General features: G+C 35.2%; 1 protein-coding gene across 2 annotated transcripts in view; it reads left to right on the top strand.

The window, feature by feature from the left end:
• Positions 1 to 1,802: 1,802 nt before the first annotated feature.
• The window catches only part of MAP9 (microtubule associated protein 9), a 38,177-nt gene continuing 14,591 nt past the window's right edge, over positions 1,803 to 25,388 (top strand). The window contains exons 1-10 of one of the 2 annotated variants that reach the window (XM_008000068.3): positions 1,803 to 1,977; positions 3,089 to 3,231; positions 3,987 to 4,071; positions 5,583 to 5,900; positions 10,109 to 10,335; positions 16,991 to 17,090; positions 18,679 to 18,926; positions 21,524 to 21,594; positions 23,128 to 23,296; positions 23,856 to 23,945. In XM_008000068.3, coding sequence (XP_007998259.3) covers positions 3,157 to 3,231; positions 3,987 to 4,071; positions 5,583 to 5,900; positions 10,109 to 10,335; positions 16,991 to 17,090; positions 18,679 to 18,926; positions 21,524 to 21,594; positions 23,128 to 23,296; positions 23,856 to 23,945 — 1,383 coding nt within the window. In that variant the 5' untranslated portion in view covers positions 1,803 to 1,977; positions 3,089 to 3,156. The remainder of the gene's footprint in view (positions 1,978 to 3,088; positions 3,232 to 3,986; positions 4,072 to 5,582; positions 5,901 to 10,108; positions 10,336 to 16,990; positions 17,091 to 18,678; positions 18,927 to 21,523; positions 21,595 to 23,127; positions 23,297 to 23,855; positions 23,946 to 25,388) is intronic. The other variant, XM_008000070.3, reaches the window with a different exon arrangement.

Below are 25,388 nucleotides of genomic sequence, written 5' to 3'. Positions count from 1 at the left end.
TCCAAGTGTTTTCTGGAAGGCAAAACTTATGAATAATGAGACTGAAATTTGCTAGAAGAAATACCTAAGCAAAGTATTAAAGGAGCAGCTTGATTCTCTTGAATATGTATAGGAAAATGAAAGAAAAGAGGAATGATTTAGAGACAGAAGTTATCATCAAAAGGGAAGAGAATTTAGAGATTTGGGAAATTTTTAGCCTTCTCAGCCTGTCCATATTTTAACAAATAAAGTGTGGGAGAGAACACAAAGGTTGTGGATCAGGGTACATGGATCAGGGCTGTGCTCTTCACCAGGACAATGAAAGAGCAACCCGGAAGGTGTTTTGTGGATTGCTTGGGATGCACTCTCATCACAGGCCCATGTTGCGAGAGCATTGAGGGCAGTACAGTTTCCAAGGAAGGTCCTAGGGTGCCCTGGGGATCTTGGGGCTTGCTTCCCAGCAATCCCTGAAGTCACTGGTCCCCACATTCTGGTGCGGCACCCCTTGGTTGCTCCAAGTGTTGCTCAGTGGGCCCTGGTGCAGTGGGGGACGTGATGTCACCCCTCCAGAGGGCACAGGCAGAAAATCCTTTAGCAGCATCTACGTGGTGCTAATTCTGCAGGTGTGCAGATTTTGCTTTTCCCTTATAGAAATTGTGGAGGCAATGAAGAAATTAGCAGGGATGGATGTGTAGCTGACAGTTGAAGAACCTCCTATCTGTTGACATAAGAATGTGATTGGAGCTAGAAGAGCCTCTTAGAGAATACTCAGCAGCATTGAACAAAAGGAAACAAACAAGGAAGGAGGAGAAAAGCTAAAAATGGTTCGGGAATATTGGCAAATGGTGAGATTGTTGTACAATAGTTCCCCTTTATCCACAGTGTGAGCTACCTATGGTACAGTAAAATAAGATATTTTGAGAGAAAAAGAGACTACATTCATTTAACTTTTATTACAGTATGCTCTAATTATTCTGTTATTTATCTTTGACTGAGCCTAGTTTATAAATTCAACTTGACCATGGGTACGTAAGCATAGGACAAAACATAGGATATATGGGGTTTAGTATTATTCATGGTTTCAGCACAGGCACTGGGGGATCTCCAAATGGATCCCTCTTGGATAAGGGGGAACTATTGTACTTTTAGGAAAAATGATTTTTAAGAAAGTATGTTGAGTTAATTTGTCCCATTCCTCTTTTTATTGAAAGACTCAGTTTTTATATCAATGTTGTAGCTTTTAATCTTTGGGTTTTACACAACAGAAGTTAAAATAACAAGAGTTGACTTCTCTCCAGGCCCTTTGCAGCTTAGTTGCATGAAGAGCAGCATATCTAGTACCGAATACAATTTCAGGCACTCTTCCAAGTGTTCCGCTTGCATTATTTCATTCAGTTTTACAGCAGCCTTTCAGTTGTCTATTATTAGTACACTTTTGTTTTCCCCCAGAAGAAGAAACTGGGTCATAAAGACCTTAACTTGGGACAATCACGTGTGTAGGAAAGGGTCACCAGGATTCAAACATGCAGTCAGAAGCAGTGTTCTGCAAACGTCACTACCGTACTATTCTATCCCATCCACTGACACTGTACTTGGATTCAGAGAACTTCACGTCCTAACTGTGGCAAAACGACGAATGTGCTTTATCTGCAACACGTGCAGATAAGGGCCCTTACTCTATTGGCAAGAGTAAGGCTATCTGGGTGGGAGTTGGGTGGGTCCTGTCTCCTAGGCAACAACACATGCACACAAGCGGCCAATAACGAACCCCTCTCCCAAGACCCAGGAAGGTGATGTCACTTCCTTTGTCTAGGTGGTTGCCCCAGCGACACGTTAGGCCGAAGAGCGGTGTTGGGTACCCGAGAGACCCGGCAGTAGGGAAGTCACTTCCTCCCGGAGACGCTGTTTCCTAGCAACCGCCCTCCGCCTCTGTTATTAGCCCCTCCTCCTCGCTCGGTCCAGGACCGGCTCTGCGGGCGCAGCCAGGCCCAGGCCAAGGTGAGCAGGTCCTACCCGAGGCTTGGCTCTTGGTTATCAGGGTCGCGGGGAACTGGCCACGGGCGTCCGGGGCTGGGGACAGAAAGCGGGACCTGGGGACCGAAAGCGGGACCTGGGTCCATGAGGGATCCCGACAGAGACCGCGCTTGGGCGTGCACGGGCCTGGTGTTCGCTGGTGCTCAGCGTATGGCGCGGTGAGGAGCGGCGAGCACCCGGACGTCACCTGGCCTGGTAGGGAACGGCACCCGGGGCGCGCACCGCTATGGGTGGTCCTGCCAGGCCTCTGCTCCGAGCACGGAAACCGCGATTTTAATGCGGCTCATTGCGAAAGCTTCGTCGTTTTGTTTACTTGACTCTCTTTTTTTTTTTATTTTTTTATTTTTTTTTGAGACGGAGTCTCGCTCTGTCGCCCAGACTGGAGTGCAGTGGCCGGATCTCAGCTCACTGCAAGCTCCGCCTCCCAGGTTCACGCCATTCTCCTGCCTCAGCCTCCCGAGTAGCTGGGACCACAGGCGCCTGCCACCTCGCCCGGCTAGTTTTTTTGTATTTTTAGTAGAGACGGGGTTTCACCATGTTACTTGACGCTCTTTAACACTTTTGTGAGAGGAAAGTGGCTTGCAATCCGTATCGCTGGCTGTTTGCGGGTTAGCATTAAGATCTTTTTCTTTGAATAGCGCTATATGCAAATATATAGATACGTTTTTTTGATGGTGGTGCTTATAATTTTTACGCCGACGATCCTTTTGATGGCCTTTTAAATCAGACATGAGTTATTTTGAAGGCAATGTTATACTTTAGAAGAGAGGTGAAAAATAAGGTGTTCTATTTTAATTGGCATCATTTTGTCTTATTAACTTGTAATCATTTATTTGCAGAGTTTTTAAGTAGTTGCAAAATTATTTTAGGATATCTCCCATTTGAATTTTTTAAAAATAAGCTTGTGATAATTTGCTATTTCTTTACAAGAACTCCTTTTACATTTTTAAGTGAAGATGTAGCCCAATGTTCATATGAGATGCTTTTCTTTGACCTTTGCGGGGAGAATAGAATCAAATGTAGTAAAATAAATTCTCAAGCATGCAAAGTCTGATTTGTTTTTTGTATATTTCAGCCACCATCAGAAGTTGAATTATTCTAATAATTAGCTATTTTATAAAGGTAACGAGAAAAAAATACACTATGTCTGATGAAGTTTTTAGCACCACTTTGGCATATACAAAGAGTCCAAAAGTTACCAAAAGAACTACTTTCCAGGTAAAGTATTTTTATTTGGAATCATTTCACAGTGTAAGCACTGTATTAGATGGGTTGAAATTGGTGATTCTAGGAACAGTCCTTTATAAAGCAGGGGTAAATCTGATATTTCTTTTGAGGTTTTGCACATGATCATGTTTGGACTGCATTCAGTATTACAAACTCCCCTATGTGGTTTTAAGACTGCCCAAGTAGCCTCAATACTAGTTTCCTACTAAGTTAAAAGTGGAATTGCAACCTTAAATTGCCATTTTTATATAAAAGCTTTTTTTTTTTTCTGTTGTAACATAATGTTTAAGTTTTTTTCTGTTGAGTCACTACAATTTTGAACTCAGCCTCTGTTTGCAATATTGATTGCATCCATTTCTGAAATATGCCGAGACAAGAGCTCTTAAAAATACCAATTTCTTTCAAAATACCAGTTTTTAATAAATTATAATCTAAATTGAGCCCCTGCTTGTTTGTTAATCTCCAGCTCTAATTATAACCCGCAATTAATTTATTTGATAATATGTGTCTCTTCTAGTTTAACTGCAAGCTGCATGAGGAAGGGCTCTTGTCTGTGATGCTCTGCATTGAGTATGAGGCATAAAGTGGGTACATGGCATAAAGTGAGCTTCCAGGAAATATTTGTTAGATGATTGAAACCTAAGTCTGAAAGCAGTTGTTAATCAAGCATTGTTTGTTTAAAGAATTACTTGTAAATATGATACTTCCATGTTTAGATGGAAATTGATTTCAGTATCTCATTTCAGGATGAGCTAATAAGAGCAATTACAGCTCGCTCAGCCAGACAAAGGAGTTCTGAATACTCAGATGACTTCGACAGTGATGAGATTGGTATGTGACAGTATGGAAACGTGAACCACTTTTCTTCTTTTTGCTTCCTTAGTTTTGTATTTAGCCAGCCCCCCAACTACCCATCCCCTCAATCACGTATGTTAAAATAATACCTATGCAGTCACTAGTTTTAGACTTTCAACGTTTTAATTAGTAGAAAGTCACTCTTAATTTTCAAGAAGTCGTATGAGTTTTCTTGTTTTTTTTTTTTTGTTGTTGTTGTTGCTTTGTTTTGTTTTGTTTTCTGAATGTGTATATGAAAATATAAATTAATTGATGGCAGATTTGCAGTAAAAGGATGGCTGCCAGTGGTTAAACCACATTGGAGAAAACAGGTTCATCTTTAAGATCAACCCTAGGAGATGCTATAGCTAGTTAGTAACTAGGTCCCACAGAACTAAACTTTGGTGCACATTAGAAGTACTTTTATAATGCTTACTGTAAATCAAATTTTTTTTGGGGCTGTGATAAGGGGTAAATTTAAAAACCACAGACTCTTCATGTTTCATATATCAGTACTATTATAATTTGGTTTCTCTTAGCTATGTAAAAATATTAATATTTTAGTTTCAGGTGTAAGCATTAAGCATATGGAATTCTAAACTTGGTGTTTTATTCTTTTTTTTTTTTTTTTTTGAGATGGAGTCTCGCCCAGTCACCCAAGCCGGAGTGCAGTGGCACGATCTCGGCTCACTGCAACCTCCACCTCCCAGGTTCAAGCAATTCTCCTCCCTCAGCCTCCTGAGTAGCTGGGACTCCAGGCGCCCGCTACCACGCCTAGCTCATTTTTGTATTTTTAGTAGAGACGGGGTTTCACCACATTGGCCAGGCTGGTCTCGAACTCCTGACCTTGTGATCCTCCTGCCTAGGCCTCCCAAAGTGCTGGGATTACAGGCATGAGCCACTGCGCCCAGCCTGGTGTTTTATTCTTTAAAATTTGGTGAATAGTTGTTAATGATTTCTGTAAAACCAATAATAACCACAGTTAAATCACTGCTATATAGTTAACTTAGCATTCCTTATGATTCTTAGTAAATCTAGTATTCTGGTGTGGATGGAATTGTAGTTCCAAAATTTTTATGGAAAAAAAGATAATTAGTAATTACTAATTAAATTCATCCATTCTTAATTTTATATGAGGAAGTAATTTTCAAATAAAAGTTTTACAGTCCATAACCTAATTTAAATGCTACATGGCTGATTGTTAGGGACCTTTGGATGGCTTTTTCCAGAGCAAACAGTGTTTGGTTGTTTGGTACCCTAAAGACACACAATAAATACATTTTGAATAAATTAATGTAATTGGAATTTTTATTTCATAAATGTTAATGAAACATGCCTGAGTTAGCTGTGTTTTTAGAGCTGCAAGTCTATTCATAAAATACATTTGTGCGTATTCATTGTTAGAAATTTGTTTGTAGCTTTTAAGGTAAACCTTTTGATTAAGTTAACGTTACCTTGACAATTTTTAAAAATACTGTGGAAAACATTTTTTCTTTTCAATTTTTCAGTTTCCTTAGGTGATTTTTCTGACACTTCAGCAGATGAAAATTCAGTTAATAAAAAAATGAATGACTTTCATATATCAGATGATGAAGAAAAGAATCCTTCAAAACTATCTTTTTTGAAAACCAAGAAATCAAATGGTAACATAACCAAAGATGAGCCAGTGTGTGCCATCAAAAATGATGAGGAAATGGCACCCGATGGGCGTGAAGACATCGTTGTAAAATCCTCTGAATCTCAAAATAAGGACAAGGAATTTGAAAAAGACAAAATAAAAATGAAACCTAAACCCAGAATTCTTTCAATTAAAAGCACATCTTCAGGTAATTTGTTAGGATTACTGTAATTGCATTTCTTGGAAGTTTATTTTAAGATAATCAGTCCCAAAATTTTTTATATGGTAGCTAGTATATATTTAAGAAAAACAGACTTAACTTCAATTTTACAGACCTGTTGTATTTTGTCTTGCATCTAGGCTGTTGCCTGATAGAAGGCCAAAGCACCTTTAGTTATCCATAGCATCCGTAGCTGTGGATCTGCAGACACCTAGACGTGTGAGCTTCAGTTTTGTTTGTAGGCATGGAACTGGAATGGAATGCTGTCTAATCCCTCTCACACTCCAAAGATTAGAGTTACAACAATATTGGGACTAATCCGTAAAACAATCTTTGCCATACCAACATTGTGCCAGAAAATTTTCTTGACATTTGTGTATTTGAAGGATGAGTTATGTTATTGCTGCTGTTGTTTTTTGAAGCTTCTAGACGCTCATTAAGAGAATCTCCATTTGGTCTCTGTATTGCCTATGGAAATCTACTAACATTCAGTTTTCCAAAGGAAAGTTCCCAGTGTGATCTGGGGTTACAGTAGTTCTCCCCACAATTATACTGAGCTTTAAGCATAAAGGAACAAAAATAGAATGAAACAGAGACCAAGCCCTCTCACATACTCTGGGTCACCATTCATGAACTTGTATATGCAAGGTTAAGGATTTTGTGTTTTTCAGCCTTCCTTCTGTTTTATAAAGGAATTATTAGTTGATATTAACCATCATAACAATCTCCTTTCATATCATCAGTAAATACAGTGCTGGTAAATATTTCATACTTTGCGTATTAGATACCAGTGGTAACGTCAGACAAAACTTTATTTCAGGCATATATTGGGGAACTGCTCCTTTCTTCCTGACCCCACAATCTCATTAAATTTGAAATGAGCAAAGGATGTAAGCAGAGCAAAGAACATAGAATAATGTCCAGGACACCTGGGGAAAAGCCACTGTATATTAGTTATATATGACTTGAGCAAATAAGCTTCACTATCCTCATGACGAAGAAGCTAAAAATAGCCCTCTTTCTATTCCTGCAAAATTGTTGTGAGAATTTATTGTAGTGCATCTCATAAACTATAAAAAACTTCAAAAATGCAAACAGGATGCATAATGAAACAGAATTATCTTGTTAAAATGTGCCTCCCAAGTATAGTGAGTGAAATCAATGCTGGAGAGAAGAGGAGCATAATTGAACTTTGTTATTAAGAGAATGTGAGCATATAGCAGCTAAAATTTGTCTGAGACAGGTGGACGTATATAATTAGAAATTTATGGTAGACAATCAGGAAAGCAATAATCTATCTATTTCATACCTTAAAAAAAGAAAAGAAAAAAAAACACAAAACCTGTGGTATGTTAAAATGAATAAGGAAATACTGTATATTAACCACAAGGTGGCATCGGGATGCTAAATGCTCTACTTACATATGCAATGTTATATTCAGTATGTGTGATATAAAAATTACCTAAATAGGCAATTGTATACATTGATTACCAAAAAAAGCACTTTTCTTAAAGTATAAAAAAAAAAGTAAAGTAAAAAAAAAGCATTTTTTTTTTCTTTTTGGGAACTTGACAGTACTTCTGGAAGTGATATTTTTGTAGAAAATATATTAAAGTTGTCATTCTCAGGTTCTTGTAAAAATTGAGGCTAGTGTTCCTAAGATAATATCTGGCATATAGAATATATTAAGTATTTAAATGAATAAATTAATATATGAATGATTTATCTTTGAAAGAGAGAATGTGGTTCATGAGTTTATGCTCTAAATTCTTTGACTTTTTTTTTTTTAAATACAGGTTTGGAACTCAATATTTTTAATGTGGTGAGGTATTGCTAAGGAGCAAGTAATGCTTTATGAAACTATTAGAGCTTGAAGGCTTTCTCTGTCCTTGCTTGTCTTTTGTAAAAAGTATAATAACCAGACTTCATAATCACTACTGAAGTGACAGTTACTCTATAAAATGAAAGTATTTTTTGCAGGATATGTTTTTAACACTAACATGACTGAAATCATGAACTTTGGAGTCAGGATGCTTCTCCTTTAATCTGAGATCTAAAGCCTGCTAGAGTTTGTGACTTTGGGCATGAGACCTCTTTGTTCTCATTTTATTCATCTTTAAAAATGGGACAATAGTTGCCTACCTTTAGGAGTTTGAGGCAATTAAATGAGTTCACCTATTTGAAGTGCTTAGAACAGTATTGGCATAAATTTAGCACTCTATAAATGTTCTGATTATTCACTTTATTATTTAGCATTTGTTTATAAACACACTCAGCAGGTATAAAGTATCAGTCATGTGGGATGCGTAAGTTCTAGAGATCTGCTGTACAACATTGTGCCTATAGTTAACAGTACTGTCTTTTGCACTTAATGTATTAAGAAGATAGACCTCATGTTGTGTTCTTACCACAATAATACAAAACATTGGCTCAATACCCTCTTTTAGGCATTATATAATACTCTGCTTAAACTGAGGTTCAAAAGACATGGAAGCGTTTGTCAGGGGGAGAAGCAGGAAGTGGATATTCTAGGCAGGGGATCAGCTTAGGTAAAGGTATGGTAGTAGGAGGGATTGGAGGGATTGTGGCATGTGTTCATGACAACTGTTAGCCCAGCATTTCAGAAACACAGATGACAAAATGGCTGTAGATTAGGCAGTGAAGGACAAAACCATAAAATCCCTTTTATGTTGTTCAAAGGCAGTTAAGCTTTTATTCTGTAGGATTGGCTCATGGAGAGCCATTGAAGAATTTTGTAGAGAGGAATGATGTGATCTGATTTGCATTTTGTAAATATCATGGAAGCAGTAATCTAGGAAAGAGTGGGTAAGGACCCTACAGTAGGGATGTAGAAAGTGGAAAAAATGAGATATTTGGCAAGTAGAATCGATAGGGTATATTGATACTTTGGATTTAGGGGATAATGGAGGGAGGAATCTAGGACCCTTGGATTTGGGGTTGAACATTTGGCTGGAGTTTAGGATGTAGCTAAAATTGTCAAGGAAATATTTATAATAATACCAACTTGGTATGGTTGTGGAATCTTCTGGCAGCATTCATAAGCCCGTTTGTAGGTAAATGGGAGGAAGATGTTAATTAGACCAGTTTCGAAGTTTAGAGAAATGCATTTGTAGAACAATAGAAACATAATATGTATAGCAGGTAAAATTCAGGCAAAAAATATCCCATTATGTTTCAAATGCTGGAGGCATATCAGCATTAGATTCTTGTTTTAAACTTAGAAGTAATGGAAATAGTGAAATTTTAATAACTGCTAAAGAAGTTTTATGGACTCAGGACAATTAACTCATAAAAGATTTCTTCCTCTAGTGAGAGTTAGTACTCCTATCCCTTAGGTGCCAACATCATCATCTTGATCCTTATAATAGCACTTACCTTTGTCTTGTAATTTTGTTTAGAAAAATCAACCTGTAAAGTCCCTGACAGGTCCATTGCTGCTTTGTTGATTATGAGGTTTAGTAATATGTACAGGGCTTGGTACTCAAAGGTTTGATGGATGAACCTCTTCATTTTATAGTGGTAGAAACTGGGGCAAGATTTTGTTTTGTTTTTTAACATTTTTTTTTGAATACTATAGGAGTTAATAATGTTGAAGAGTTAACTTCTTGTGAAACTAAAGTATAGTGGTTACTTTCAGGATGACAACTATTTTTTTACTTTGTTTTTTGTTTGTTTGTTTTTGTTTTTTGTTTTTGAGATGGAGTTTTGCTATTGTTGCCTAGACTGGAGTTCAATGATGTGATCTAGATCTCGGCTCACTGCAACCTCAGACTCCTGGGTTCAAGCAATTATCCTGCCTCAGCCTCCTGAGTAGCTGGGATTACAGGCATGAGCTACCACGCCCAGCTAATTTTTTTGTATTTTTAGTAGAGATGGGGTTTCACCATGTTAGCCTGGCTGGTCTCAAACTCCTGACCTCGTGATCTGCCCACCTTGGCCTCCCAAAGTGCTGGGATTACAGGCGTGGGCCACTGCATTTGGCCTGATTATTAACTATCATTTATTTGTGACTTATTAGAGCTCTGTATAGAGAAGAGTTGTGGGCTTCATCTGGACTCTTCAGGACAGAGAGCGAAGGGGCATGGGCACAGGAGGGAAGTATGGTAGCACCCAGAGAGATAGATAAAGCCATGGTCATTTTTTTGTACACATGCTTTAAGCATTTTATTTTTCAGCAGAAAACAACAGCCTTGACACAGATGATCACTTTAAACCATCACCTCGGCCAAGGAGTATGTTAAAAAGGAATAGTCACAGAGAAGAGAAAGATGGACTAGAAGATAAAGAAACTGCCCTCGGTGAAGAATTGGAGTTACATTCTGCACCTTCTTCCCCTCCATTACCGAATGGCACACAAGTAGAAGCTGAGAAAAAAGCATTCTCTGAAAACCTTGATCCTGAGGTTAGCACTACCACTCAACTGTTGCATTGTGTTCTTGAATTTGTGCTTTTTTTATCTGATTATGAAAAAGAGAAGGAGAGAATGAATTTGTGTGTGTGTGTGTGTTTTACATATTTTCTTCTGCAACTGATAAGGAAATAATTCTTAAAAATATACTGTATTCCACCGAATCTAAAACTGCACCAATTATAAAATGTAGCATTATTTTACATACCACTAAGGAAGAAGGAAATGCATAAAATTAAACTATAACACACCACTGATTGTAGAGTTTATCCAGTTTTAGAGAAAGTAAAATGTCAAAAAATGTTGCTTTTCTGAATCTATATAATAGTGTTTATCTTAAATAATTTTTTAAATTTATGTATCTTTGAATTATGGAATTTATGGCTAAGAACAATATAGTCAGTCTCATTTTATTTATTTGATTTTATTCACTCAACAAATGTGTGTTGAATGTTCATGAAACTGTTCTGCGTTCTTTCGGTTATGTTCCAATAGCATTAAATCTGGCCTTTCAGCTTTCTATCAGGAAGTTTACTATGCATTGTTATTAAGGGAGAACACTTCGTTTTTCTCTTTGTATTTCATTATGAGAAGCAAATTTTCCCTTATGAACATTTCAGAAGGGAAAAGTACAGGAAGAACATTTCTTCCCCATAATTTGCTTGGACAGATTAGAACTGCGTGCCACCTGGCCAAGCTTCTTTCTTTTTCTCATCGCTTGTCTGCAGTGTTGGTGTGTAAGGATCTGCTCCCTGGGAGGTGAGGCAGAAGGCGCGGAGAGGAGCTCCTTTGTGCTCTGACTAAATGGGGGAACCCCCCCAATTCAGACTGAAAGTATTAGGAAGCACAATAGGTTATCGATTCAAATCTTGTTCTGCAGTTGAACTTTACCAGTAAAACTGACAATTTGATATACGCCTGACACCACCATGCTGTTTCTTAATTTGTTCTGAAAACCAGAAGAAGAAACCCAAGCAATTACTTTATATTTAAGAAAATTATCTGGTCAGTTGAATATTGTGCTAGTTTCTTGTAGCTGCTGTAACAAATTGCCACAGACTTAAAACAACAGAAATGTATTCTCTCGGTTCTGGAGGCCAGAAGTCCGAAATCAAGGTGTTTGCAGGGCCATGTTCCTCTGAAGGCATCATGGAAGAATCCTTCCTTGCCTCTTCCAGCTTCTTTCTGGTGGTTGGCAGCAGTCCATTAGCATTCCTTGGCTTGTAGCTGCATCATTCCCATCCCTGCCTTCATCCCACGTGGCCTTCTTCCCTGTGTTTTCTCTGCGTGTCTGTGTCTCTTCTTTCTCTTAAAAAAAAGATACCAGGCATTGGATTTAGGGCCCACCCTAATTGAGTGTGTCCTCATCTTAACTGTTTAAACCTGTAAACACCTTATTTCCTAAGAAAGTCATATTTTGAGGTTCTAGATGAACATGAATTTTGGTGCATTGATGTTCATATGTTAAACCTAGCATTCCTGGGATAAACTCTGGTTAGTCATGGTGCGATATTTTATTGTGGAATTTGATTTGTTAAAATTGTGTTAAGATGTTTGCATCTATATTTATGAAGGCTATTGGTCGGTAATTTTTTCTTACAATGTTACCATCAGGCTTGGGTATCAAATGAGTTGGGGAGTGTCTTTTCTTCCTTTATTCTATAAAGGTTTGGTATTTTTTTTTTTTCTTAATTGTACTGGTGAGAGGATTCACCAGTACAATTATCTGGGCCTGGAATTTTCTGTGTGGAGACATCTTTGTCATTAAATTTGATTTTTTAGATTTTTTAGATTTTTTAGATTTTTTAGATTTTGATTTTTCAGTACTCAGTTTTCTGTTTTACCAGTCTGGTAATTGTGTCTATCAAGAAGTTTGTCCATTTCATCTGATATGTTGAGTTTATAAACATAGTTGTTCATGATAGTCCCTCATTCTTTTGTTGACTGTAGGATTATCATGACATTTCATTTTTTATTTCTAACATATATAATTTGTGTTTTCTGTCTTTCCTGCTAAATCTTGATAGGCATTGCTTAGTTTCATTAAACTTTTTTAAGAACCACTTTGGCCTTGTTATATGTTGGTGCAAAAATAATTGCAGTTTTGGCCATTACTTTCAGTGACAAAAACCGCAATCATTTTGCACCAACCTAATAATTTTCTCTATTGTTTGTTTCCAGATTCATTAATTTTTAGTATTATTTCTTTTGGTTTAATTTGCTTATCTTTAGATTTGAAAATTTTCTCACTCATTTTTAAGATTTTCATGTTTTCTGCTAAACCTGTTGAAAGATGTAAACTTTCTTCTTTGTACTGCTTTAGTGGCCCTGATTTTTTGATGCCTTTTATTTTTATTATCATTTCTTTAAATATATATTCTAACTTCCCTTGTGATCTCCTGTTTTAGAAATTCATTTTGTTACTTGAAAAATAATAATTGTACATGGGGTACATAGTGATTTTTCGATACATATAATATATAGTGATCATTGTGATCTCTTTTTTGACCAGTTGGTTATTTTGTGGTGATTTATTTTATTTTCAAATACTTGGTTCTTCTCTACATATACTTTCCTGTTAATTAGAAGTTAATTTTGTTATGGTCCAGATAATGTATCTTACGTGATTTCAAATTTTTAAAAATTATTATTATTATTTCTAAATGGCCCAAGATAGTGTATCTTGTGAAAGTCTCATTTGCATTTGCAAAGTAGATGTGTTCTCCAGGTGCTGAATATAATGTTATGTAATTGAAGTTTGGTCAACATGGTTGGTAATATCATGCAGATCTTCTTTAGCCTTACTGATTTTTCATCTAATTTGTTTACCAGTTACCAACTTAGGGGTATTAAAATATCCAGTTACATTTGTGGGTTTGTTTATACTTCTCTTTAGTTCTGTTAGTATTTTATAACTTTGTTATCAGGCACATACATATTTATTATTATTATGTTTTGAGCATTATGAAATGTCTCTACCTCTGGTAATATTCCTTTCCTTAGCTTGTAGATTGTTTTGTCTAATACTTCAGCTTTCTTATGACAAGTGTTTCCATGGTATATTTTTTCTATCTTTTCTCTTTCAAACTAATTCTGTCTTTCATTTAAGTGAATCTCTTACAATAAGGGTTTGGTGTCACTTTTTTTTTTAATTATACTTTAAGTTCTAGGGTACATGTGCACAAGGTGCAGGTTTGTTACTAAACTATCGCAAGAACGGAAAACCAAATACCACATGTTCTTACTCATAGGTGGGAACTGAACAATGAGAACACTTGGACACAGGAAGGGGAACATCACACACCTGGTGTCACTTTTTTATTAAGTCTGGCAATCTGTACCTTTTAATGTAGTGTTTAGTCCATTTATGAATGTTTTGTCAATTTACTTTTAATGTAAATACTGATATGGTTGGATTTAGGAGCAATTTGTTTCTCTTTATTTTCTATTTATCTTTTTTAAAAATTATTATTTTTATTGTTGTTTCTCTGTTACTCCTTTCTTGCCTTTTTTTGAGGAGATAATCATTAGTTTTTTAGTTTTTTATTTTTATTATTATTGACCTTTTATCTATATCTGTTTGCATTATATTTTTCAGAGTTGATCAGTGGATTAAAGAATACATCTAAACATTATCACAGTCTATTTAGAATTGATACGGTATTGTTTCACATTTGATATAAAAATATAGTTCCATATACTCCTGCATCCATTGTGCTATTGTCATATATATCTACATATCATATAATCCCCACAATAAAGTTATAACTTTTCTTTAAAGAGCCCTTTAAGTTTTTTCTATTAGACTTTTAAATAAGGAAGGCTAGAATATATATTATATATCTATTGTATTATATATTGTATATATTATAGATAACATTCTATTGCTAAATATATTATAGATAATACATATTTGTAGATAATATCTATATATAGGTAATATATTCTATTCTCATATATTATGTAGATATATATAGATAACATATATCTATAAATATAGATAATATATATCTATAAATATATAGAGATAATATATATCTACAAATATATACAATTTCTAGGGATCTTCATTTCTTCCTGTAGATTCAGATTACCATTTTGTGCCCTGTCAGTCTTACAAACTTATTTTATATTTCTTATAATACAGGTTTACTAGTGATGGATTTTTCTCAGTCTTTGCTTTTCTAAAAGTATTTGTCTCATCTTTGTTTTCAAAGGGTGGGTGATGTGATTATATCCTTCTTGTCTAATAGCTGCCTCCTCCTACCTCCAGCTCTTTATAGGTTTCCATTTTTATTGGCCTCTCTTGTGATCATTTATTTCATTGTCCTCTCTATATAATGTGTTGATTTTGTCTGAATGCTTTCAGGAATTTTACTCAAGATTGTGGTTTTTATCTTTTAATTACAGCAATTTGACTATATGGTGCCTAGGTCTAGCTTTCTTTATGTTTATTCTGCTTGACGTTTGTTGAGCTTTCCAAACATATAAGTTGATACTGTCTGTGAAATGGGAAGATTATTTTTTCCCACCCTATTTTTCTCCCTCTCCTTTTGGTACTGTAGTTACACATGCACTGAAATTTTTAGTATATCTCACTGATCTCTGAGATTCTGTTTATATTTCTTAAATTTTTTTCCTCTTTGTTTTTCATTTAATAACTTGTATTACTCAGTCTACAGGTTTACTGATTGCGGTCCAGAGAATGTATCTTTTATGATTTCAAATTGTATTAAATTGTCTTGTTTTGTTTTAATGGCCCAGCATAAGTGTATGTTGTGAAAGTTCCATTTGCAGTTGCAAAGTATAAGTGTTCTCCAGGTGAATTTTTTATTTCACTTACTGTGGTGTTCAACTTTAGATTTTCCATTGGTATTTTTTCTATTTTTTATATCTCTGATAAAATCCTCCATCTTTTCAGCCATCATGCGTATATTTTCCCCGAAGTGCTTGAACGTATTTATAATAGCTACTTTAAAGTCCTGTCCGCTAACTGTAAAATGTGGGTCATCTCTGGGTTGCTTCCTATTGACCATTCTCTTTTTTTTGTTTGTTTGTTTTTTTAAATAAGTGCCACCATTTTCTGTTTCTTTATCTAGTGACTTTTGATTGAATACTAGGTGTTGTGAATGATATTTTGTAGAGATTCTCGATTCTTTTATGTCCCTCCAAACACATTTTCTAGCAAGCAGATATCATGGCTGGACACAAATTCCCAATCTTGTTTCTCCTGCAATGGATATCAGCTGAAATTTCTGCTTAATTCTTTTCAGTTTCTAGCTTCTATGCTTTTACAGGATCGTCTGAGGTCTCCCTTATGCCACAAATAGAGGTGGTAAAGGTTTTTGGTGAATTTCATATGCAGATTTTGTGGTCACTGTCCTCTGCTATTTTCCACATACTTATTGGCTGATCTCCTGGTAGTAGACTCTATGCTCTGTCCCCTCAAGTCATTCCACCAAGGCTGTAGCCTTCTATTACTTGAGCTGCATAGAGTAGAGAATGCCTTCTGGCAAAAAGCTACTAATTTGCAGATCTCCTCAGGTGAAGCTTTGTCTTTCAGGGTAGACTCCAGTGTCTCAGCACTTCTTCCATTTTCTCAAATGCTTTCTCTCCATTGCTTTTGACATATAATTTCCTTTGTACCCATAAAATATTGCTGGGAAAGAAAGGATTTGTACAACAAAGTGGAACTTCTTACATTATAATATCATCACCTTTAGGCTAGATGATTCTATGAAGAAATGTTTACCTTAGATACACAAATAGAATCATTGCATTTTAGATATAATTTTCAGAATTTTGAGGAAAACTCAAGTGCATGCAGTCTATGTGCTTTTCCTATCTAAAATATTTGGAAGTAGCTGCTTACTTGATTTTATTTTATTTTATTTTTTTATTATTATTATTATTTTTTTGAGACGGAGTCTCGCTCTGTCGCCCAGGCTGGAGTGCAGTGGCCGGATCTCGGCTCACTGCAAGCTCCGCCTCCCGGGTTTACGCCATTCTCCTGCCTCAGCCTCCCGAGTAGCTGGGACTACAGACGCTCGCCACCTCGCCCGGCTATTTTTTTGTATTTTTTACTAGAGACGGGGTTTCACCGTGTTAGCCAGGATGGTCTTGATCTCCTGACCTCGTGATCCGCCCGTCTCGGCCTCCCAAAGCGCTGGGATTACAGGCTTGAGCCACCGCGCCCGGCCAACTTGATTTTATTAAATGTTTTCATTTGGATAACTAGTAATACTTGCTTGGAACTAAAGTATTTACCTGTCTTCTTTATGCTTTCCTTCAAAGGATAATTGTAGGAAGAGCTATCAAAATCAAATCTTGGCCTTAAATATTTACAAGAAATGTGATTTTAAAGTAATAGGAGTTTTGAAAATTGGTAAAAACAAATAGAGAGGTGGTGGTAGTTAGATAAAGAACTTGAATAACTCTTTCAGTGACCCCTTTTATTGACCAAGACATCAAGGCTTGAAAGTAAAGCATACTCACCTCCACTGGCTTGTCACACTTTGTGTTTCAGCAACAAATGACTAATAATGCAGATTTCAGAGTTATGCACTATTTTAATTTGTAGTTTTAATAATGTTATTGTTCCCAAAAATGTTAATTACTAAACTTACATGGGAAATGTATTTTTTTGCAGAAACAGGATTCATGCTTAACAAGTCTATCATCATCATCACTTAAACAAATTCTTGGAGATTGTTTTTCACCAGGATCTGAGGGAAACACATCTGTAAAAGGTGGTTATATATAATAATTATATCTTATTTGTGAACTCTGTATAATTACAAGAGAAATGCATGTTTTTATGAGTTTGAGTTTTAATCCTGATCATGTAGTTAACTAACTGTGATTTTGGATGCAGAACTTAATCTCTCAGTGCCTCAATTTCCCTAAGTTGTATTATCTGTCTCATAAGGGTCATTATGAAAATTAAGTGATATAGTGCATTTTAGCCATTAGCCTAGTTCACAGCCCACGTGGAGTGAGTACCTGAGATAAGCTATCGTTATGTATGTGTTGCTTTGATATTCTGCAGGACAACATAATAGCTAGGTGGAATTTTAAAGTGAGACTAAGCTAGATTCGAATACAGGCATAATTACATAAACAAAGTAGCTAACCTTTCTGACCTTGTATGTTGATCTTTAAAATGGGTAAAATAAGAGTAATCTGCCTTATAGGGTGGTGTAAGAATTAAACATGTAAAGCATTTACAGCAATACCATAGTAAGCACTTACTGTGATATGTGAGTTGTGAATATAATTTCTTTTCTTAGTGATATGTAGCTTAATGGAAGCTAAAAGACCTAGCTATTTCTAGGTCTGAGATGTGTAACGAACATTTATTAAGTGCTTACTATGTAGCATCATTTTTGTCATTTTACAGATGAGAAAAGCTGAAGTGCAGTGACTTGGGGAAACATACCCAAGGTCAGTGATGGAGCCATAGTTAAATCTTGAGCTCCAAAGTTCTTGTTCTTTTCACTGATTAGATTAACAGCTCCAAAGAATCCAATAGTGAATTGAGTGATGTTAAGCCCATCGTACCTCAAAAGAAATTTCAAAAAATGGTCATAGTGAAACCAACAGAATTGAGACTTTTGATAGTGAAGATTCACGTTTAGCTAGGAGGTGGATCTTTGTAGAACTGAAAGTTGGTGATCCCATTCTAAAATGTAGTAGAATCAGAATAGTAGAAGCAATTCTGTAAGCGCAAAACTGAATCTTCTTATGCCAGAGCTTGAGCCTGTTTCTTGGAGCACAGAGAGGATAAGCAATAGTCTTTATTGCCGCTTATGGTATCAGAGGCAGTACTGCATCTTGGTGAGATGAAACTCACTAGAGGCTGTGTAAAATTACATTAATTCTTGGTTCTTTCTGCATCTATACAATTCAACAGTTATACTACTAGTAACTGTAGTAGCCTAGAGAGGTGTGACACCTTCTTATGCAGCCTGTTGTTCCAGCTGAGAAACTCAGGCTTTAGAGCTGAACAAATATTGCCATCTCACTTGCTTGGTTTGTATGTCAACAAGCTCTTTTGATGTGTCTTTGTTTTAGGGTAGTTATTCCATTCTGTTTATTAATATGCTATTTTTCTAAGTACTAGATTTGGTAAGTGCTTCATTAGTTAAGCGTAGACTATGTTTTTTTGTAAATCACTTTTGAAAAAAGTTTATGCAAGTTTAATATGATAGTTTTCTTCATATTTTGCAGGAAAAAAAGTTTATAGATAGTCCTCCTTTAAAAGAAAGCAAATGAATCTGGTATTTACCTTATTAATTCAGAAGGGGGTTTTAATGCTATTACTCTGTCTCAAAATAGATCCAAATGAAGAAATCACTGAAAACCATAATTCCTTGAAATCAGATGAAAATAAAGAGAATTCATTTTCAGCAGACCATGTGACTACTGCAGTTGAGAAATCCAAGGAAAGTCAAGTGACTGCTGATGACCTTGAAGAAGAAAAGGCAAAAGCAAAACTGATTATGGATGTCGAGAGAACAGTTGATCCACTACTATCTAAATCTCAGAGTATCTTAACATCTACCAGTGCAACAGTGTCTTCAAAGGTATTTGTAAAAATTCATACCTTTCATACTCAGCTTAAAACTTGAAACAGAACTTTAAGATAAATTTTGTCTTCTGTGTTATACACTTCTGAATTACCAGTGGAAAATTTATCTTTTGATAGTAGTATTATATTGTCACGTGGTTCTTACTTAATCTGGTAAAATTTAACTTTAAGGAAAGTTTGTAGTGAATTTAATGAAACCCAGTGTTTAAAATTTATCAGAGGTATATGATTATAATATACTTTTAAATATCTCAGAAATGCATACTTATAGTGTATATATTTCCATAGGTCTTCACATTTTAAAAATATAACTATCTGGAATAACTTCTGAGATTTTAAATTAGAGTTATGTTTTTGGATATCACTTTAAAACATGAAACATGTTAACAATTTTAACGAAAATCTTAAATGTTTATCAACATCCGTGCTTCTTTAAAATAGATGGTTATCGTCAGGAACATTATTATTGTTATTCATATTTGATCCTTTGCCTTTATTTCCTAATTTTCAAAATAATGAGTTGGTGCCCTGGTACCTCCAGAGGTGATGAAGTTGCTTTTTTTTTTTTTTTAATTCATATAAATTTAACGGGTTCAAGTGCTTTTTTGTTACATGGATATATTGTGTAGTAGTAAAGTCAGACTTTTAGTATAAACTAAAATATACATTGTATCCATTAAGTAATTTCTCATCCCTCACCTCCATCTCACATTTCCTAGTCTCCATTATCTATTATTCCATACTCTATATACATGTGTACACATTATTTAGCTCCCACTTATAAGTGAGAACATGTACCATTTGACTTTCTGTTTATGATTTATTTCACTTAAGGTAATAACCTCCAGTTCCACCCATGTTGTTGTAAAAGACATTTTTTATGGCTGAATAGTATTCCAGTGTGTATGTGTGTGTGTGTGCTCATTTTCTTTATCCAATCATATGTTAATGTACACTCAGGTTGATTCCATATCTTTGCTATTGTGACTAGTACTGTGATAAACATATGAGTGCAGGTATCTTTTTTATATAGTGATTTCTTTTCCTTTTGGCAGATACTCATAGTGGGGTTGCTGGATTGAATGGTAGTTCTATTTTTAGTTCCTTAAGAAATCCCCATACTATTTTCCATAAAGATTGTACTAATTTATATTCATAAAACCAAGAGTATATAAGCATTCCCTTTTCTCTGTGTTCTCACCGACATCTGTTACTTTTTTAACTTTTTAATAATAGATAAATATTCTAACTAGTATAATATATCTCACTGTGGTTTTAATTTGTGTTTGATGATAAGTGATGGTGAGCATTTTTTTTTTTTTTCATATGTTTCTTGGCCACTTGTATATCTTCTTTTCAAAAAGTCTATTCACATTTTTTGCCCTCTTTTTAACGGGGTTATTTGTTTTTTGTTGTTGAGGGGAACATTATTATTCTAACCTTAAGAAACAGATATGTGATTATGTAGGATTACTTGTTCCTAAACTAAATTGTGTCTGAGTGCTATACTTTAAAAATTTATGGTGTAGCATTTTCAGTCTTTGTTTCTCCTGAATTTGTCATTATCTCTTATAGCTGCAATTAACTAGCAGTTCTGTGTACTTAGTATCAGGGGCAGAAAACAGCGCTAGCTGAAAATCTGTGTTTGAACAATACTTTTATAACATAAAATACAAGTTTTCTTAACGTTTATGGAGAAGGTTCATTAAGCCATGTGCCAGGTATATTCCTTAGCTACATTCCTTAGGAAAAAACACTACTGATGAGTTAGGGATGTGTTTATATCTGTGCTCTCACTTTACCACTAGCACCCATCAGTCTATGTAAAGTAGAAAAGTTATTCCTTACAAGAAGAAAGGATATTCTGGAGTTTATATAGGATTGTAGAATATCTAATAGAGGCAATTCTAAATTAGAACAGGCAATTTATATGTAAGAAGTAAGGTTGTAATGTATTTCTTTTGACTGGACCCTTGGCTTCATTCTTATTCTCTACTGAGTGGCCTTTTCTAAACAGGAATATAATCATTCTCCATTAAAGTCTTTTTGTTGGTTTATCACAAGAATTCTGTCCAGACTCCTCATCGCCACCTAGTGATCTCACATGGTTCTTCTCTGACCACGTCTTCCACTCTTCTCTGCCATTCACTATGCTTCAGCTCCATTCACCTCTCTGTTTTTCAAAGCTACCAAGCTCTGTCCCTTCTCAGGCTTTTACCACTTGCTGTTTCTTTCTTTCATAGACCTTCAAGTGGGCCCTTTGCACTCATTATCTGTCTCAGCTCTGATGTCAGCCCCTCAGGACAGCCTTCCCTGATCAACTTCTTCAGCCCCACTCTGGTCATTCTCTGTCACTGTACACTATTTTATCTCCTTCATGAATCATGTTTGCTTATATATTTATTTTTGGTCAACCATCTCTAGAATTTAATATTCTTAAGGGCATTTTATTCACTGATTTGTTCCCAGTGTCTACTGTGTTTGACACATAGTAGATGCTTAAAGAATAGTGATTTACTGGCAGTTTGGCTTCTAAGCCTAACAAGGATAGTTGTTATGAATAAATCATCTTTGGCATTTTCTGTTTAATAGAAAACAATTGAAGATAGAAATATAAAGAATAAAAAGTCAACAAATAATAGAGCATCCAGTGCATCTGCCAGGTAAGAAAGTGATCAATATTTGTCCTTTATGGGCTTGCATTCTAGCAAAGCTAGTTTTAATTTAACTTTCATAAAGTAAATTTCATTTGGTGTTACTGTGTTTTCTCTTTATTTGCATTTCATAAAATGAAAAGAGTAGTTACTTCATGATAAAGCCCCTTGGTTGATGATACTATTTGAAATAAAGTAATTCATAAAAAGTAAGCCTATTACTGGTTGTTTTAGTGCCTGGAATGTTTATGCAATACCTTCGCTCTCCAGGATCGTCCTAGGAATATTTTTCTTCTTTCTTAATGTCAGTGATTAGGGATTCTCTGTGCTCCACACTGCTTCTGGAATAGAGCTTCTTTCTCCTACTTTTCCTGAGACAAGCAATATAAAATGGTAATAAAGCTGAAGTCTAGCAATGATACTTATTCATTATCAAGTATCATTGTCTAACATGAGAAATTGTACTGAAAGCCTTCAGAATCTATGAACTAAGTAGGTTTATTAAAATGATTATCTATATGGCTTCATTCACACCAGTGATAATGAATGCCTAACTCATAAGTGCTAATCAAAACCTTCTGAATCTTTTAAATTATCATTAGTCAAATTATCATTAATCAAATAAAACAGAGCTAGCAAGCTTTTTCTGTAAATGGCCAGTTCGTGCGCCTTTTAGGCACAGTCTGTATTGGAACTACTCATTTCTGCTATTTTAACAGGAAAGCAGCCACAGGCAAAACTTAAGTGAGTGATTACAGCTATGGTGCAATAAACTTTGTATACTAAAACCGATGGCTGGCCAGATTTTCCCACCAATCCCTGAAATAGATGGTACTATTCTTTCTAATTTTATATTTGGAATGCTTCATGTAACAAAATGATGAAAGAAAATAAATATTAAAAGAGTGATTATAACCCACTTTATTGTTTTTTCCATGTAACTTGAGAAGAAGTAACATGGTCCATATTTCTTAAAAAGTTTCTAATTACAAATATTTAAATAGAGCAATCATTTTAAAGCCATATAACTTAAAGTTATACAATTTAAATTTAATACTCTTCGTATACTAAGGCTGTACATTTTACCAACATCATTTACTTTGAAAACATCATTTTCAAAGTAAATACAATTTGTTAAATTATAATGTAGTTTTCAATTTTTTTTTGAGATGGAGTCTCACTCTGTTGCTCAGGCTGGAGTGTAGTGGCATGATCTCTGCTCACTGCAACCTCTGCCTCCTGGGCTCAAGCTATCCTCCCACCTCAGCCTCCAGGGTAGCTGCAACTACTGGCGTGCACGACCATGCCGGCTAGTTTTTTGTATTTTTGGTAGAGACAGGGTTTCACCATGTTGCCCAGGCTGGTCTGTAACTCCTGAGCTCAAGTCATCCATCCATTTTGGCCTTCCAAAGTGCTGGTATTACCGGTGTGAGCCATCGTGCCTGGTCAGTTTTCAAATATTATATGTGCATATTCTAACAGATCTCTCTTGTACCAAATGCAATTGTAATATTTTATCTTGATTCATTTGGATCTTTTCAGATTAATGACCTCTGAGTTTTTGAAGAAATCTAGTTCTAAAAGGAGAACTCCATCGACAACTACCTCTTCTCACTATTTAGGGACTTTAAAAGTCTTGGACCAAAAACCTTCACAGAAACAGAGCATAGAACCTGATAGAGCAGATAACATAAGGGCAGCTGTTTATCAGGTAAAAAAGGAAAATATTTTTAAGAGGAGAAGGATGATCACTTTCATAAGCCAACACTGTTTATAAAGAATAAAGCAATCCTGATAGGAAATTATGGTTTAATACTTAATTTATTGAGAAAGATTTTCCTTATAATACATGAGTAATCCATAGATATTTTACTAAATTATTTGCTTCCACACTTTGCATAACCAATCATAGTTGTTTTTAAGGAAAGAATATGCCATTACAATTTATAGATATATAACACAAGCCAAAACATTGTAAAGTCTATATGTTTTCATTTTTTTATTCTTGAAGTTTATATGAACAAAAGGAGTTATTATGAACAAAAAGTTAGTAAATTTTTTCTTTCCTAAGATATTGTTAGGCATACATAGAAAAAAGATTTTATTAATTTATTCACAATTCTAAAAAAGATCTTTTTTTGTCTTTTTTAAAGTAGAATAGTATACTTTAGAAAATTGTACATGTGAATTTCAGAGAAAATGTTAATATAAAGATTCTAAATCATTTAAGAAATTTTAAATATTATATAACCTTTTTCTTGTTCTCATAGGAGTGGTTAGAAAAGAAAAATGTATATTTACATGAAATGCACAGAATAAAAAGAATTGAAAGTGAAAACTTAAGGATCCAAAATGAACAGGTATTCTGACATATAGAAGTAAAAATGTTTTGGATTTTTATTTCGGTGAAATATCCCTGAATTTATAACTTTTCTAAATCAGCTTTTTAAATGGTAAAATAACTTGTATATTAAAGAATTGATTTCTTGTTTTATTTCGGTTTTACTTTATAGATTTTAGTTTGATACAACTGTTTTACATGAAAACAGATTTTAATTTTGTATATGTATAGGATAGCTTTGTTCCTGCTGATTATGAAGTTATTATTGTTTGTGGGCACCTAATTCACTCTTAAAAGTTGACTTCATTTAGCACTTAGCCAAGAAGGCCAGGCACTGTGGCTCACACCTGTAATCCCAGCACTTTGGGAGACCAAGGCAGACGGGATCCCTTGAGGTCTGGAGTTCAACACCAGCCTGGGCAATGTGGTGAAACCCCATCTCTCCTAAAAATACAAAAATTAGCCAGGCATGGTGGTGGGCACCTGTAATCCCAGCTACTCGGGAGGCTGGGGTGGGAGGATCATTTGAACCCAGGAGGTGGAGGTTGCAGTTAGCTGAGATCGTGCCACTGTACTCCAGCCTAGGTGACAGAGACTGTCTCAAAGGAAAAAAAAAAAAGGCATAAGAAGATAAAGGATCATTAGACACTAGTTAGCCTTCAGTTTTCCTCTTTTCTCTCTTGAATTTTACTATACCACTTAGCTTATTACAATTTATTTTGATATAATTTGTTTAGTACAAATTATCAAGTCCAACCCCTCCCTGAGCTCTTGATTTTTGTATCCTTTCCCATCAACTGGAGGTGAACTTTTGTTCCTTTCTCTTCTGTACTGACTTGCTTCCTGTAACTCCTGCTTAGAATACGCTCAGTTATTTCCTATATTCTAAAGTCAAACTTCTGAAAAAAAAAAAAACTCCAGTGTGCTGTTCAATACTAAAATAGATTTAGAAGAAAAATATTTTCCAAAGTGAACAGCACAATAATGCATCAGTAGCAAAGGGAGCCGCCCTCCAGGGGGCATGCCTGTCTATCTGTTAACCAAGTTCATAGCAGTATGCTGCTGTGGTCAGTGCCATACCCCTTCTCATTTGATCTTCACAGCTCTGTGAGGTAGACAGTACTTTGACTTCTAAATTATGTTACCCCAATATTAAGGTTTTATGTCATTTAATATTGAACAATAAAGCAAACATAGAATATTATGGGATTAGATTGAAGGAAATAAAATAATAACTTGCTATACAGTCTCCAACCTATTTTTCAGTTGAGCACATACTTTCAACATTTGGAATACATTCGTATAGTAAGAACTTTATGTTTTGATACTATTCAAAATTAAGATTTAAACCAAAAATCTGCATCTTACTGCATGACTTGGCCAATTTGCCTTACTCTAACTTAGTTGATAAGCCCATAAGTTTACTGATTTTTTTCAAATATTTTATTATGAAAATTTTACT

Source organism: Chlorocebus sabaeus, chromosome 7, assembly GCF_047675955.1.
Source record: "Chlorocebus sabaeus isolate Y175 chromosome 7, mChlSab1.0.hap1, whole genome shotgun sequence".
Classification (NCBI taxonomy): domain Eukaryota; kingdom Metazoa; phylum Chordata; class Mammalia; order Primates; family Cercopithecidae; genus Chlorocebus; species Chlorocebus sabaeus.
The sequence above is the reverse complement of the archived record's forward strand: the minus strand, read 5'-3'. Positions and strand labels throughout refer to the sequence as shown.